Source organism: Emydura macquarii, unplaced genomic scaffold (genome assembly GCF_026122565.2).
Source record: "Emydura macquarii macquarii isolate MOO-44397 ecotype Brisbane River unplaced genomic scaffold, CSIRO-AGI_Emac_v2 contig_374, whole genome shotgun sequence".
Lineage (NCBI taxonomy): Eukaryota > Metazoa > Chordata > Testudines > Chelidae > Emydura > Emydura macquarii.
Window position 1 is genome coordinate 13,696,592 of NW_027130511.1, and position 16,678 is coordinate 13,713,269.

General features: G+C 38.9%; 1 protein-coding gene across 3 annotated transcripts in view; it reads right to left on the reverse strand.

Moving 5' to 3' along the window:
- NUBPL (NUBP iron-sulfur cluster assembly factor, mitochondrial) overlaps window positions 1-16,678 on the reverse strand; it is a 143,559-nt gene that overhangs the window by 35,806 nt on the left and 91,075 nt on the right. For all 3 annotated transcript variants that reach the window (XM_067534342.1, XM_067534333.1, XM_067534324.1), the window contains exon 8: window positions 3,673-3,758. In XM_067534342.1, the coding sequence (XP_067390443.1) occupies window positions 3,673-3,758 (86 nt within the window). The remainder of the gene's footprint in view (window positions 1-3,672; window positions 3,759-16,678) is intronic.

The window sequence follows — 16,678 nt, forward strand, 5'->3', positions numbered from 1 at the left end:
TTGTTACAAAGAAATTTATGAAAATTTAAACCACACTTTTAGTAGCGATCCTATAGATTTCAAGTAAAGGAACACTGCAGATACACAGCAGTGAAACTGCCAACGTCTTAACTAAATGAAGCCTGAGATGTAAAGATACAGAAATGTTAACAGTCTAATAAACATGACTGTCTTACCCACTTAGCCTTTGTACAGATGGTCAGATCTCTAGATTTATCTCAAAATGCCACAAACAGATTGCGCGATCACCTAGAAGATTTAGTTTTGTTTCAGTAGTAGCTGATAGTTCTCTTGTCATACAAGGTATGTACAGTAAATGTACCTCCACAAAATGACTGAGGGACCTTAAATAAAATACACGCAGCATTGGACTGATTTAAACAAAAATCCAATGAAGTTTTTGAGAGAATTTTTTTTTTGGGGGGGGGGGGGGGAGGGGGGAGGGAGGGAAACAGAGAGGGCCTGAAATTCTAAAATCCCTCTAATTGAGGTGAAAGAAGCCAAGAATGAGAGAGAAAAATCCCATAGACCCATATTGTCTCTCTGTGAACCTAGTTTACACCAAATTCAATTCCCAGGCATCAACAGGTTCCCAGACAGGGGTGGGGGAAGACATATTTGTAAGCCCTCCCAAAAACTGTTCTACCAATGCTTCTTTCAAAAGGGCATAGTAGGCAGACATCATAGTTAGGCAAACCTTTATTGTTAATAAAGGCTCTTTTTTTTTTTTAATCATCAAGATGAAAAGAAAATCTAAAATCACTGAAACTGGACAAGAACTGGTCAAGGCCTTTGCCTCAGATTTTTTTTATTTCACTGATTTTTGTTCCTGATTTTCTTGAGGTTTTATGGTTGATTCTGATTTAATATATAGGAAAATAATCCTGAGAAGTATCTGGTTTGATCCATCAGTTTGAAATACTTTCTTCTGAGATTTTTCTTCCAGTGTCCACTTCAGTATCTAATAGCTCCTCTTCCTTTATAGAGGAGGAAGAGAGACTTATGAGGTTTCTGATTATTTGCATTTAATGCTTTTGCGGAGAGTAAGTGTATGTCTGAGATGGTTACCTGGGCATTTGGTTTCCCGAATATGAGAGCTCTACTGAACCACACAAGCTAAATCATAATCTTATATGATCTTATACGATTGGGAGTTGGACTAGAGAACTTCTTGAGGTCTCGTCCAATCCTAATCTTCTATGATTCTTTCCAATTTATCTGTTTTTAGTCTTTTTAGATTGTAAATTCTTCTTAGCAGGGACTGTTTTCCTATGTACAGGTACAATTCCTAGAATATTTTGGGTGCCACTATAATAGAAGCAGCAGTGGTAAAAATAATAAATATATAATTCCATGACTTTGATATTTCATTTGTTATAGATAAGGCATTTTTGTTTGTACAATCCAGTACAAGAGTTCCTCTAGGAATTCTCTATATTGCCTGTGTTTAGACTTAATTGGGAAGCAAAGGACCTGACCTTTTTTTTTTTTTTTTTTTTTTAAACTATAGATATGTGCACCCATCCTATATTTGCATCAAACAAATTAACATGCTCAAATGCAACCATGAATTCAGAATAATGGGAAATTAGCTCTCAGATCAAAACTTCCAACCCAAATTTTGCAACAAGTGATCATAATGGTTAAATGTCATTCTTCTTCCTGGATGCAATGTTTTGCCATGCAAAGGATAACATGAAGAATGGATTTCCTCAAAGACATTGATGATGGATTATCTATGACCCAGTGTAAAACTATTTATTTAAAGGATACAAACAGATAGGTAAATTCAGACATCTTCCCATGAAAATTACAAAATTAAAGTAACCTTAAAAATCTCCTAATTAAATACCTAGGAAAAACTGCAGGGTCTCAGCAATTATCTGCTGAGCTGTAGAAAAAGGACCAGAAGTTTCATCCCCATTTATATATCCAAGACAGTCACCAGCTGCAACAAGTAGTTTTGGAGGTGAGGGGGAAAACATGATTTTCAATAGATGAACTAGTTTTTCATAATATCATTGTTCTTTGGCTCGGGATAGGTGCCAGAAAAAGCACTAAGTACTGAATCTTTATTTAGCTGGAAAATCCCTTAAACTGTATGCTCTTTGGCACAAGAATCATGTGTGTTTACACATCAGCCCTTAAGATATTCTGACTGAGGCCTTTAGATGCTACTGCAAAATAAATATTAAATTAAAAACACTGTACACATTAAACTATCACTTTCATCTTAGAACAGCTAATGTTTGGAGGGAAATACAAACTTCTAAAAGAGCCCTAGAATTTGTCATGTTTCACTTTGGGACTCAGCCTGAAGGTGATCACAGCAGACTGAAGGTTGCTCCATGCCACCTAAATGACATCTTCATCATGTCAAGAAGTAACAGTCTTATGATGGGTGTCCACCCCACACAAGGCAGAGCAGATTGTTAGGACAATTAACTTAATAGGCTGCACTTCAGGGAGAGCTAGGGACTGAAGCCTGATTGATGATGAAGATCAGCTGGGCAGGGGCAGGCTGAGCTTCCATAAAGCTAGGAAACTGAGACCAGAAGAGGTCTGCAGGGGAAGAAGTCTGCAGTTGCTCCTTGGAAGAAGGCAGGGATGTCTGGGGCTATGGAGTCTGGCAAGAAGTCAAAGAGAAAAGTAGCCTATAGTTACTCCTTGAAAGGAGGGAGTTTGGACCAGTAAACCCAGAGGAGGAATGGGGACCCCTGAAGATAGACACAGGAAGCCGAGAGGAGTCCAGGGAAACGGTGACAAGGTCTCAGAGCAAGCAGACCATAGTTGGACAGAAAGTCTCTGGACTGGAACCTGGAGTAGCGGGAGGGTCTGGGTTACCCTACTGGCCACTGGGAAAGTGGCATAGGACTAATCTTGGAACAGAAGACAGTCTGGAATAGCATGCAGACAGTTGACCCAGTGGGACTCTGATACCCCAGAAAAAGGAGGACTGTACAGGGACCTCGCTGGAAGGATGAGTCATGAAGAGGGAGCACTGCAAGTCCTGGAGCATTGAGAACAGCAGTTGGACTAAGGGACATCAGACCTGACTGAAGCTTAATCTCCAGATGCAGCCAAAAGGAGGCACTCAATGGTGAGTAAATCCATGACAAGGATAACCATTTGAAATGCTGTCTTAAGCACTGTATACCTATTTTGTTAATTTAATTTTCTAGAGATGATCCCCAAGCCTGAGCCAAGTTTGACACTCGATCTAAAGCTCAAAACATGTTCCAATTTTGGGTGTTTCTTCTCTAATAAACAACATGAAAATATCAAGTGAAAATAATTTGTGTGTGCAAACCACTTACTAGTCACAAGCAAAGGAATATGGTACATGGAAAGACTGGATATATAATGTACACAGAAGGCTGATTTGTAATCCCAGTCTATTTGGGACTATAAAGTAATTTTAGTTTAAAACATCAAGTGATATTGTGACCTCCATTAAATTCTAAAACAGATTCTTTCCATCATCCTGTTAAAGCAAGCAAGCAGGCTTCTGCTCTTTATATCACAGGCTATAGAAATATACTAGTTTTTAAGTGTTTTACTGAAACAGAATTTGAAATTCAGTAGTTCACTTAAAAAAAATCACCAGTCTCCACGATTTAGAAATGTTTCACCTTTTGGAAAAATTCAATATATTTCTTTCTAAATGCTTACAGGCACATGGACTTTTCGAAACATCTCAGCTCCTTTGCGTGCATCCAGTAAAGCAATGTCTTGTGGAGTAGAAACAATCACTGCCCCTGGGAACAGAAAACATGACATTAAGTTTAAAACCTATGTTGTAAATTATATTACTAAGATTATTTTGGAGTATTTTACTTCACTGAAGAAAAAATTGCTTCTTGATGCACTTAAAATATACATAAAAATAAAAATGATACAAACTGAAATATTATAAAATGACCAGAACCATGGTTCCTAAATTATGGTCTGGAGACCTAAAAATACATTGTATACTTTCATAATATTTGTCTATGTAAACAATTGCTGTAGTTGCTATATTATTGGGAAAGGGAAAGGCCATGCAATCACAGAAGGGAGGAGAGATGCTCCATGAGACAATCTCTTCATAAAAATATGGTGCACTATATGAAAAAGTTTGGGAACCTTTGGATTAATAGTAACAATAGTGTATCTTCAAGTAATAAAGCGGACACCCTGTGGCTAGCCTATTGGCTTCGTGGCAGAGTTATGCCAATTGACACAATGATCTAGGAGCATGAGCCTGCAACCTCTACACTAGGAATAGTTCCATTGAGTCCTTTAGGATTTCTCATGTGAACAAGACTACTTGCATGAATGAGAGCTTGTATGATTTGGCCCCTAGCTTTGAAAATGGCAACAGTGAAACTGCTCAGGCAGCAGTTCAGGCTACTCAAGATCTGGCTCCAGGCCTGACAGCAAGTGTTTCCATTGTTATTCAACATATAAATACTCATTAGAGCCTGGCATTATAATTTGCCTCAGAGTACAATTTAAAGCATTTTATAGAAGTGGATATCAAGGCTGATGGTTACTATGCTATATTGTCCCTTGATTAATACATTCTAGAATAATTATGTGAACACACCTTTTGTATTCACTTATAACAGTAATTCCTGCATCCCACAAATGCTTTAGGGTAAGAAGTACTACTATCAAAGTCTGGATTAAGAATATCATGATTTTCCCTATTCCAAAAAAAGAACGTAGTGTGAAAGATCACAGTTTTAGAGAATTATTTAACTCCAGTTTCATAAATAGCACCAAATCTCTCAAATATTTATTACCATGATGCTCTTATATAATCATATTGACCTAAAATCACACAAAAATGTCAGATCTCACACTTAAAACCATTAAAAATTATAATTCTACACACACAAAATAATCTAAGAGGGGCAGAGAATACCTTATGTAACACTACGTACAAGTCCAAATTGAAAAGGATATGCAATTTGCTAAACAAACAATTTCCCTGTTGTACTGTGATGCTATTGTTCTCCAATAATTCCCAATTTTTTTCTATTCACTCTCAGAATGTTATCTTCTAAAATATTATTGCATATTCACAAATACTTGTTAGATGTACAGATATTAATAAAATGTTTTCAATTAAAAACAAATTAAAAAGACATCACTTCCTCATTCCAACTCTGTGGTGTGGAAACAGATCAACATCTCATATGTAATTTATTTACACCCTTTGAGAAAATTTACATTAATAAGCTTTTTATATTCAAATATGCCAATAAAAATTAATGTAAAGTCATACACAGAAAAAAACAATTACTGTGTAATCAGATGAAGAATTGTTCTTGTTACAGATAGCAAAAGTAATAAATTGTATTAGATGATTTCATGCTTTGTCACACAAGGCAATCCTGTGTTTCCACCTCCATCTAGTGTCGTGTTTCTTGCTCCATTGTAGTCTGCTTCCATGACAGCAACATCTTGCTCAATAGTTTTTGTAAATCATGTTCTCCCCGCCTCCTTTTTCATCTTCCACCAAGTGATATCATGTCAAGGGATTGTCTAGAAATAAGGTTTATTGACATCTGTACAACATGGTCAAATCGATTCAGCCTTTTTTCTTGAATCACTGTCTCTACATCAGCATTAGTTACTATTTATTCCACCAATCAATAGATGTCAAATATTCTCAGCCAGCCTCTATGGTGGAATGCATCAAGTTTCCTGTTATTGGCTTCTGCCATTTGCCAGGTTTCAGAAGCAAATAACCATGCTTTATCTTGGTTCTTGTGTGAATCTCTTTGTTCCAAATATTTGCCAGTCATGAAAAAGCTCTACTTACCTTCCCAATTGTTGCTTCCACAGCCTGATGGAGTTGACACTCAGCACTAACTGTGCTTCCTAAATATACAAAATCATTAACCATGCTGAATTCTTCACTGTCAATCATATTCACACCATCATTGCTGACTCCTCTTTCAACTACCATGACTTTCATTTCCTTTTGGTTTATTCCTTATCCTACTTTAGTGCCTTTATTTTTGACACTGATAGATTATGGTGCCATGAAAATGACCACTATGTCCAACATGTCTTCTGCAAATTCAAGAGCTTAAAGTTTTCTTCTATTCCACATAATTCCTGTATCTTCTTTTGATGTTGCTATATCATAATGCAAAAAAGAAAGGGTGATAAAATGCCATTCTCCTGTGATATCAAACCAAACAGCATCTGCACTTTCTGTCCTTCCACAGCATTCTGAACTGTCATAAAGCATCTTGACCAGTTACTCTGTGTTTCCAGGAAGCCTTTTTGTTGCAAGATCTTCCACAGTAGCTCTCTATATGAATGCATTCAAAAGCTTTGGTAAAATCTAAAGTTCAAGACTAATCTTCTTTGATAGGTGAGCCCTTTCTCAATCCATTGTCTTAGGGTACACATGTGATCTATACACAGTCTTTTTGGTCTAAATCCTGTTTGCTCATTATTCAGTTTTTCATCTATGGCTAGTTTGATTCTATTCAACTGCCTACTGCAAGACACTTTTCTGGGTACTGAAAGTAATATTATTCCTCATCAGTTATCGTATACCACTTCTTTCTTTAATAATTTACTGCTCACGTCTTCCTTCCAATCCTCTAGGCAGAGTTCTTTTTCCACAAACAATATTACAAAGTAATATTCAGATCCATCTTCTTGAAGCTGTGCCTTAAGGAGAAAACCCATTGTCTAGCTGATTACCTATTCAGTCTCTTCAAAGATCCAAACTGGATAAAGGAATGACTTTCAGATTCACGAATATGCTTGTTCTGAGACAAGGTGATTTTGATGTAAATCACAGGAAAAACTCTTGGAAAGGTTTGAAGGATTGTTAACTAGCCACAGCCCTTGTTGGAGTCACAGGGTAATCTCTGTTAAGATTGTTAGTATTTGTGTAGGTTCTTTTATTGTTTTTAATAGGTTTTCTCTGTAATGCTTTTACTATAAGAATAAGTGTGTTTGCTTAGAAAGAGCTATGTGTTATCTTAACTGTGGCAATTATGCTGTTTGTAGCTTTCGAAGAGCAAGCAAAGCACAGAGGCAGGTCTGTTTAAGCAGTCTGCCTTGTTGGGGAATAATACAGTGTAGGCAGGGAACTGTGCAGCCTGGAAAAAACCCAGTAAGTAGGGAGACAGATGTCTGCCCAATAAAGGTGATGGCTGGGGAGATGGAAGCCTGAGAGTGAGTGACCTTGCTGGACCACAGACGGGGAATACAGGTGCAACTGCCCTCAACTGTGACAGACACCACTGTGACTTTGGAAGCATGATAACTGCATACACACCTGGAACCATTTCTTGGAATTGCCTCTCATTTATGCTGCTTTGACTCTTCCCGCTGTTTGTCAAGCCATTCTCTCATCTTTGTGATACAACTTATTTACTACTTCAACTTTTTCTATGTACTGTCATTGCAGAGTGTGGTATTTGCCATTTTTTAGCTGCTTAATTGCTTTCTCTATTTCCGTTTCTAAAATTGGACTGGATGAAGAAGACTCCACTCAAATAGTATTAAAGTACTCTACTCAAGCAGGCAAGATGACATTCATGTAGAGAAAGTTAATAATCTTTGACAACACCAACTTTGCTGGAATGGAAATTAGCCGACACAAATTATAAGAACACATTTTGTTACAAATCACAATAAATTAATTATCCTCCAGTGTTGAATGATGTATAGGAACAACAGGCTTGCTTTAAAGACGTTTGCTGGAAGTTGCCATAACTTAACTTGGATCAAAAAGATCAAGAAAAGAAGTGTGGATACAGCTACACGCATGTAAACTGATTAAGGAAAGAAAAGCCTTAGAAAAAAGACAAGCGGAGATGAGAACAAGAAAAACAACGCATGGTGCAATGGTAGCATGTAAAGAAAGACAAAAGTTATGTCAGAAAGATGAGAGAACGGCTTGATAAAAAAGCAAGAAGCTGAAAAAGCATTAATCAGGGGTGACGAAAACTGTTTCAGGTATGTAAGCAATTGTCGTCTCAGTGATACCGTAAAAGCAAAAGATGGAAGATTGTAAACAATGGAAGCAGAACAAAAGGAATCATGGCGAGAATATTTTAATGGAGTACTCAACCAACCAGCGCCAACAATTCCAATTAATGAATTCAAAGAAGATGAAGAAATCCAGCTAAGGGACAAGGAAACCCTAAAAATGCTCTATTAGAGATCTCAAATTCCCATTTCTAACAAACTAGTTAACACATGTATGATCTAAAGCAAAGATCCTGCACACGAGTGGGAAGTTATCAAACACAATTTATATATTTTTCCCATTGCACGTTTTGCCCAAAATTAATAAAAGGGAGTAAACAAAGCTTTGTCAATATCAACAATCTGACTTGGCACTCCAGGACATCCTATATTTTTAGAGTGAAATGACTCTGAAGTAGTTATGTACTTCAGAATTTCCTTATTCACATCAAATCACAGACAAATTGTTATTCAGTTGCCATGCTTAGACCAAAGTATAAAAGTATCAAGTATTTGTTTCTAGCATTACATTTTTGTTTACTCTCCATTGCTCACACTACTCTTAAAATATTAGCTCAGTTAATGTTCCCCCCATCACCACTGCAACACTGTCTTCCTACGTGCCCATTAACTTATGCCTCTGTGGGTCCAAGGAAGAGTATGGGAAAAAGAGGTGGAGACTGCGAAGTAACAGACCTTTCTTCCTATAGCCCCACACAGCTTACCTAGAAAGATACTGCAGCTCAGGGATATACTGTCTGACCAAAGGGGTCTTGAAGAGAGCTGCAATCAGGGAGCCTATGATAGGCAGTGCCAATGTAGCCACAGTCAGACTTTAGGTGAAGGATGACACCAGAGGTGGGGTCAGAGCTCAAAATCCCTACATGGAAAGATCTACCTGCTCATATCTCAGGATCAACACAATTTGAGTTCAATCTAAATGACTTTTTCCATGGGAGGAGATGCTATGTTACCACTGGGTTTCAAGGTGCATGGGTGGGTGGGAAAGAGATTTTCTCCTCCATGTCCCCTTTACCCATCAGAAAAGATGATCTGGGGCCACTGACAGTTATATTTCTTTCCCAATTAGTTTTGATCTTTTCAATTTGCAAGCATTGAGTTTTTCTTGTTTCTTCAGTAGCACAAAGCAATATGAATTTGTTTAATTTATCTGTTTCTATTGGCATCACCACCAAGGACAGTACACCTTTGGGAAGGGAGTGAGAACTTGTGCTCCCTCTACTGACCATATAGATATAGTAATAGTACAAGTCTTCTATCATTTAAAAACAGTGGCTCAGAGAAAAGAGAACAGCTGGTTTTTTTTGTTTTTTTGTTTTTTTAAACTAATTAAAATTATGATAATTTGGTGAGTTTGTCATCTGATGCTAAAGTTATTCTTTTCTGTGCCAGAGTTTCAGCTGGAGATGCTCAATGAGGTACCATCTGTGTGGAGAAAATTCAGCTGTGGAGCACAAGCTGTGCTTTGGATCCACGCAAATCCTGTTTGCTGAAGACTAGTGGGAAAGTTCTTGTTCCTTGACTTGTGGAGACTGTCAATACTTCTGCTGGAGGGCAGGCTGCCCATTGCTTTGAAAGAAGCATATAGTGTTTCATCATTAGTTTTAACTTTGCTCAAAAAGTCATTGCTTGATGCTCACAATCTAGTTAATTCTTGGCCAGTATCACATATTTCTCTTTTGGCAAGACAACTCTCACAGTACCTAGATTCCTTTGATCTCCTTGATGCTTGTCAATGTGGGTATAGATCTGACTAGGGCACAGGAATTGCATCGACTCAGTTAGGCTATGATCTCCTCCTGATGATTGATGAAGATCAGATGTCCATGCCAGTGGTATTAGGTCCACAAGATGTCTTCAATGCTATTGATCATGAAATGTTGTTAATTCACCTGAGGACCTTGTGAGTGGATGGCACTTCCTTTCAGTAGCTTCATTCTTTTCTCTTGGAGAGATCTCTGTGGAACTGTCATTTGCTCCTATTCCTAAAGAGTTTTGAGGTGTGTGGTGCCACAGGGTCCCATTTTGTCAACTCTCCTGTTCAACATATATATGGAGAAGTTGAAGGAGGCAAAGGAAGCAGCATTTGCCGATGACACCCAACTAGGTCTCTATTTCATCCAGCTATGTATGACTGCTGTTCTGCACCTCAGCCATCACCTAGCTGAGATTGGGTCATGGAGGAGAATGGGTTGGCTGAAGCTAAAACCAGAGAAGACTGAGGTGGAGGTGGTAAGTTGGGGAAAGCAGCAAGAGGAAATGGGGGAACAATTGCAGTCCTTTTGATTGAGGGAGTGCATTCACCATTATTTACCAGGGTTTACAATTTAGAGGCAGTTCTAGACCCCAAACTGCACTGGATGATATCACAGCAGTAACCCAGTTAGCTGTTTAACATCTGTCTCTCGCTAGGAAGTTGTGATCTTCCCTTTTGAATGCAGACCTTGACGATATTCCCTGGTCCTTGTTACTTCAATATTAGACTCTTGTCATGTCTTCTGCATGGTGCTAAGCCTTAAAACATGCAGAAACTGAAGCTGGTGAAGAATACAGCAGCTTGCTTACCAAGTGGGGCAACATGCTGGGAGCACTGGGCAACAGTACTCTGTGATCCACACTAGTTGCCTACTGGTTTCTAGGCAGAATTAAAGTGTCAGCTATGACCTATAAAGCCCTCAACAGCCTCTGAACTGCCTACTTGGGAGTCTGCCACTCTCTGCCTGTGCCATGCTAGGACAGCAAGAGTCTGCAGAGGATCTCAAGGTGGATCTCTTCTTGTTAAAGGAAAGGGGGCTGATGGCAGGGCATTTACTGTGAGACCTCCTAGACTCTGGAACTTCCTCTCCTCTTGGTCTAAAATAGCCCGAATTTGGTGACACTACAGGCACACTAAAAAAAGACATCCATTTGGCAGGGTTGTGAAGATGGCTGGGAGTATGTTCCTGAAATAATAATGAGGAAGAAAGTAGCTTTTTTTGTAGGTTGGTTGAGTTACTGTTTGAATGACAGTTTTTATACTGTGAGGATTATGTTGTGATATTAATTGAGAGTTAGGGCACGCAGAACCTTTATACAGGCATCTTTTTTTATTATATAAATCAAAATATAAAAATTAAATAGTCATTGCCTCAGAGGCTCTGTACATTTCTCCCTTTCCCAAGTTATTTGCTCTGGTCTCTTTCTGCCCTGTCACACTCCGCCAATCATATAGAATTAAATGCTCACTTCCCTGATTATCTCCAGATTAAATCAAAATCTCAATGTTCTCCTTTGATGGACTATCATGCCTTTTAAAAAGGCAGCACTTCTGGGAGACTTTCAAGACAAGGGATGAAAATGTGGTGAAGGAGAGCTAATTTCCACAGAAGAGAATACATTTTATTTGTAAAAGATGACACAACACTAAGATTCAGCTTCAGTTACTTCCAAACACCATCCTAATACTCAGTATGTTTTACAGCATTTATTTTGTCACCTGCTGAGGAAATAACTAGAGAAGAGGATGCAGTACCATTAATCACATTCTCTGACCTTTTGTAACTGTCAGACCAACAGTACCTTTGTTTTATCTTCCGATTCATAATAGTTGGTCTACAAAGGTAGCCATCACAGCCAATCAAGTACTTATCATATATTTACGCCTCTGTTGCCAAAGTCCAGAGAGAATCTCAGATAGTAAATCCAGTATACTGTGCTGCTTTTTCCAATACTTAGATACTATTTTCCACTGAATATATTATCACTTCAATTAGTACCTGAAATATGTGTTAAATCAATCTGTGTGCACCATCAAAGAGATATTCACATTTAAATCTATACTGAAAAAGTTCTGAGCCATTCATACATTAACCTGTACTATAGAAATTAAATGTATAATGTCTGCTTTGGACAGAGGCCTCATACTGAAATATTAAGAGTTTCCAAAAATTAGATAACCCTGGGTATTTATCTGCATTCTTCAACCAGCAGCTGCAATATTACTGACAACAAAAACATTATTTTAGTATATGAATTATACCTTAATGAATAACACAAAAAATGTTCTACAATCCTCATTGGTGTGACTATTGACCTAAACCTATAAGGATTTTCTTTGGTGCAATTACACAAAAACTGGAATGCATGTTGCATCATATTGACATAAATCCATGTGGGTGTCTGAATAAATGTGCAGGAATTTTCCACAACAAAGCTGACTTTTTCAAAACAAAAACTAAAAAAAACAGCAAATCTCTGCAAAAGTGCCTACAAAAAGCTCCCTAAAAAGGCTGCCTTGATGCCTCTCATCAGTTAGGAAGACTAGAGGAGAGTGTGAAATGTAATGAACAGACTAAAAAATATAAAAATGACGGTGTTTGATTGGATGTATTCTGAGCTTGATTTGCGTAAGTTTGAGAGATCCAATGGTTAAGTTAAAAAACACCTATGAACTTAAAAACTGTATGGACACCTGTGACTTGCCCCTGTTTGGTGAATTCTGATACAGCTACATTTCCCCCCTGATTATGGGAACATGTGCCCATGACTGCCATAGGTATTAATGTATTGAAGTTCCCCCAGTCTAAATTTCTTTCAAGAAAGAATGAAAGTTTCCATACACTGCCTATTTTAAGAAAGCCACAGACAGCAGAATGGAAAAAATGTAATACAAACACTATATCTCACATGTGCACACCTACAAATCAAGGCAAATATAAACTTCATGTAAACCACACTTGAGGTTATACATCTAAATGCAGTAAACTAAGCGGTGTGGTGATCATCTGTAATTTGAACTATAGATTATATTGATTACTTAAGACTGTCCAGTTATCACTTTGAGGGTTGACAGATTCTTGTCCCAAGATCAGGCCCAGTATTAATCAAATTATTATAGTTGGGAACCCCAATGTGCACAGTTACAACACTCACATTCTAAGAATTCTTCTTTAATTACAAATAGTTTATTAATACATTTAAACACAGTCACAAACACCCTCACTCAATAAGGTAGACAGAGATACTATAGACTGTACACCTGCACATCCATATTCTGACACCATCCCTTGTAGAACTACCTGAAATGTTAGCCATCATCTTCCTCATCACCATCACCTTCCACATCACCATCACCTTCCACTTCATCACCAGTGGCCATCATTCTAGCACCTCCCAAGGACTACATCTTTCTCCTATTGCCCAAGGCTGGGCTGTAACTTTTATAATATGATATGCTGATGCCACTATGTTTGATGTATATTTAGTAGGGGATTATCCCCTTTTCTTTATTTGTATTTCCTCACCTTACTAATATTGGAGTGTTCTTCTCCCATAGGCTAGTATAGCAATGATTTCAACTTATTATCATATACGTCAATTCATTACCATGGCCCTCTTGTGGTTAGGTATCTACGGATGTAATTCACCTACCTGTTATGTACATCAATTCATTGCCATGACACTCTTGTGGTTCGATCATGTACCTGTGGTTAGAAATTCTTCTTAAAAATTCTATTTTCAATTCCCCAGTACTTAGGGTTTTTCTTTGGGCCATTTATCTGTTCAAAGTTTCTGTTCACAGTTCATAGGCCTCAAGCCTTATGATAACTTGCTGAAGCTAATGTCTTATAGTATACAGGCCTGTAGGTTCCTTGCACTACTGCTGATTATAATGGAAAGCAGTGAATTTAATAAAGGCAAGCTAGTCCTATGGGCTACACTTGAGAGAAAGAATGTAAGAAATTATACCATTAACACTACTCAATCCATGTTACCCTCAAGAAAAACACAAAGTACAAGAAAATTAGAGACGTAACTGATGATGGGCAACAACAGATTCTTTCTATAAAAAATGAAAGGGAACATCCAACTAAGAAAGAATATGATGGCACACAGAAGACAGCACCAGAATATTGAATGCAACTCTACTAGAGTTCATCTAGACCCATGTGACAGTGAGTATATCCACACTGCAGAGAAAACCCGGGGGCACTGAGTCTCAGAGTCCAGGTCAACTGATTTGGGCTCACAGTACTGGGGCAGGAGAGCTAAACAAACAAATGCAGAGTAGGGGTTCCTGATCAGACAGAAACAGCCCAAGCCCTACAAGCCCAAAACAACTGACCTGGGCTCTGAGATTCAGTACCATGGGTTTTTCTTTGCATTGTAAACATTACAATGTCGTCATCTTGCTATCAAAAGTATAAATGGAAGTTAAGGTACATGAAAGAAAAAAAGGTCTGGCAAGCAAATAAGGTGACAGAATAGCAAACATAAAAGCAGAAATCATAATACTTATAAAGAGCCTTCCTAGCCAGAGTGCAAACTATACACAACATATAACAGAGGAAATTCTGGAGAACAAGATGAAGCTCTATAAATCACCATAATTATTTAACGAATGAAGACCCAAGGAACTATCTATAATCAATCCTTGTCTGCTGTGTTCATTTTTGCAGAAGCACAATAAACTTAGTACACTGTATTTCAATCAAGCTAGAATCAACCTCAACTATAACACTCTACATAAATGACTATTGGGAAAGACAAATGAGAACTGCTGCTGTGGACTGCCAAACCAAAGCAGGAATGAAAAAATAAACTTGAGTTAAATGAATACTATGGTAACACCCTCTCACAACTCAATCCCCACTATGTTAAAATAAAGCCAGTCATTTCAGAGTTTAAGTTTAAATGCCATTCTTAACTCAGCCCAGAATTTAGGGTAACCCACAGTTATGAAAAACTCAAATTCAGAAGAGGTTATCATATCAACAGCACCCACCGGTTTTAAAGATGACACAGAAAGAGAAAAATTTAAAAAAAAATTGTCAACTTTTTTGTTTCTTTACAATGTTAGAAGAAGGCTGAATATTTATTCCCTCCCCAAAAAAAAAAAATTGGGGAGGGAGTGTGTGGTGTTCTGGTATTGTTGGGGTGGTCATTGTGAGTTGTTGTTGTTCTTGGGGATTTTTTTTTGTTTGTTTGTTTTTTTTGTGATAAGGCAGTGACATTACCTTGTAAACGGTTACAAAAAACTACTCAAGGTGTCCATGAGAACTCAGGTGAGGGGCCGGATGGGCCCCTTCCCCACATAAACTGACCTTAAACAGAGCTAGGCCTGCTCGGGAACACATGCCTGGGGGGAGGGAAGGGGAGATGCCACCGGAATCCCAGCATCCCCCGGGAGGAGGTGTCTGGCTCCCGGTTCGAGTCCGTGGGTGGCTTTGTTTCTCTCTCTCTCTTTGACAGGAAGTAGAGGGAAAGGCTATGACAGATACAGAGGTGGCAGTGGTAGTTACTCAAGCAGTGGAAGAACCAAAAAGATGATCGGATGTGGAAGCTGTGAGATGTACATGATCCTGGAGGGGGTACCTCGTTTGTATGAAGTGCCGCCTCATAGAGCAGGTGGAAGAGAAGATACAAGGGTTGGAGATGGAGGTGGAAACTCTGATTAACTTTAGAAGGGGATTCAAGCAGATGATGGAGCAAAGGAATGAGGAGGCTGAAGGGAAAAACACAGACCTGCAGATGGAAGCAGGACCAACAAACTCTGAGGGGAGAATGCTGGGTGAGGAAAGTGGCCAGCGGAAGTATGTGACTGCGAGAAACAGGCAGAGGAAAAGATGGGCTAATGAAGGAGAAACAGACCTCAGAAACAGGTGTGCAGAGTTGGAAAAGGGGCACAGCAGGTGGTTGCTGAAGGTGAGAGAGCAAGGAAGAAGAGAAGAGCAGCTAGTCCTATACAAAGAGTGGATGAGCCAATGAAAATACCACCAAATAAGAGCCTGAGGAGAATAGAGGAACGGTTTCAGAGGATTGGAAAGGAGAATAGTAGACGAGATGTCTTGAAGCCAGAAAGAACAGGAGATAGGCCGGAGAATCGCACCATCACCAGGAAAAGGCAGGTCTACATGACTGGGGATTCCCTCTTGAGATGAACCGACAGGCCTGTAACCAGAGCTGATCCAGACAACTGAACGGTGTGCTGTCTACCAGGTGCTAAGTTATGGGATGTGGACCTAAGGCTGAAGAGGATCCTAATAGGGGCGGAAAAGAATCCAATGATTGTCCATCATGTGGGTATAGCTAGATTCTCGCTGGAATGTATCAAAGGAGACTATGCCAGGCTGGGGAAGACTCTTAAGGAAATTGAGGCTCAGGTGATCTTCAGTGGGATTCTGCCCCTTCCTAGAGGAGGACAACAAAGGCATGACAAGATTCTGATGATCAACAGATGGCTCAGGCAGTGGTGCTATAAGGAGGGCTTTGGGATGCATGGTCACTGGGAGGCATTCGTGGACAGAGGACTGTTCTCTTGGGATGGACTTCACCTGAATAGGGAGGGAAATGCTCTTCTAGGATGGAAGCTGGCACAACTGATTAAGAGAGCTTTAAACTAGGGAGATGGTTGGGAGATGCCCAGGTAATCTGCACGCCTGATTTTAGCATTGAGAGGGAGGAAAATGAAGTAAGAAAGGACACAGCAGTGGGGAGCAGAATGGACATTACGAGGAAGAGTAGTGTAGATACCAATCTAATCTAGGCGACATTGGCAGTAGAATGACTGTGCTAAATCAGGTAAGGAACATGAGCAAAGACAAACAGCAAAAATTAAGATGTTTGTATACCAATGCAAATGAGGAACTAGAGCTACTGGTAGAGGAAGTGAAACCAGATATTATAGGAA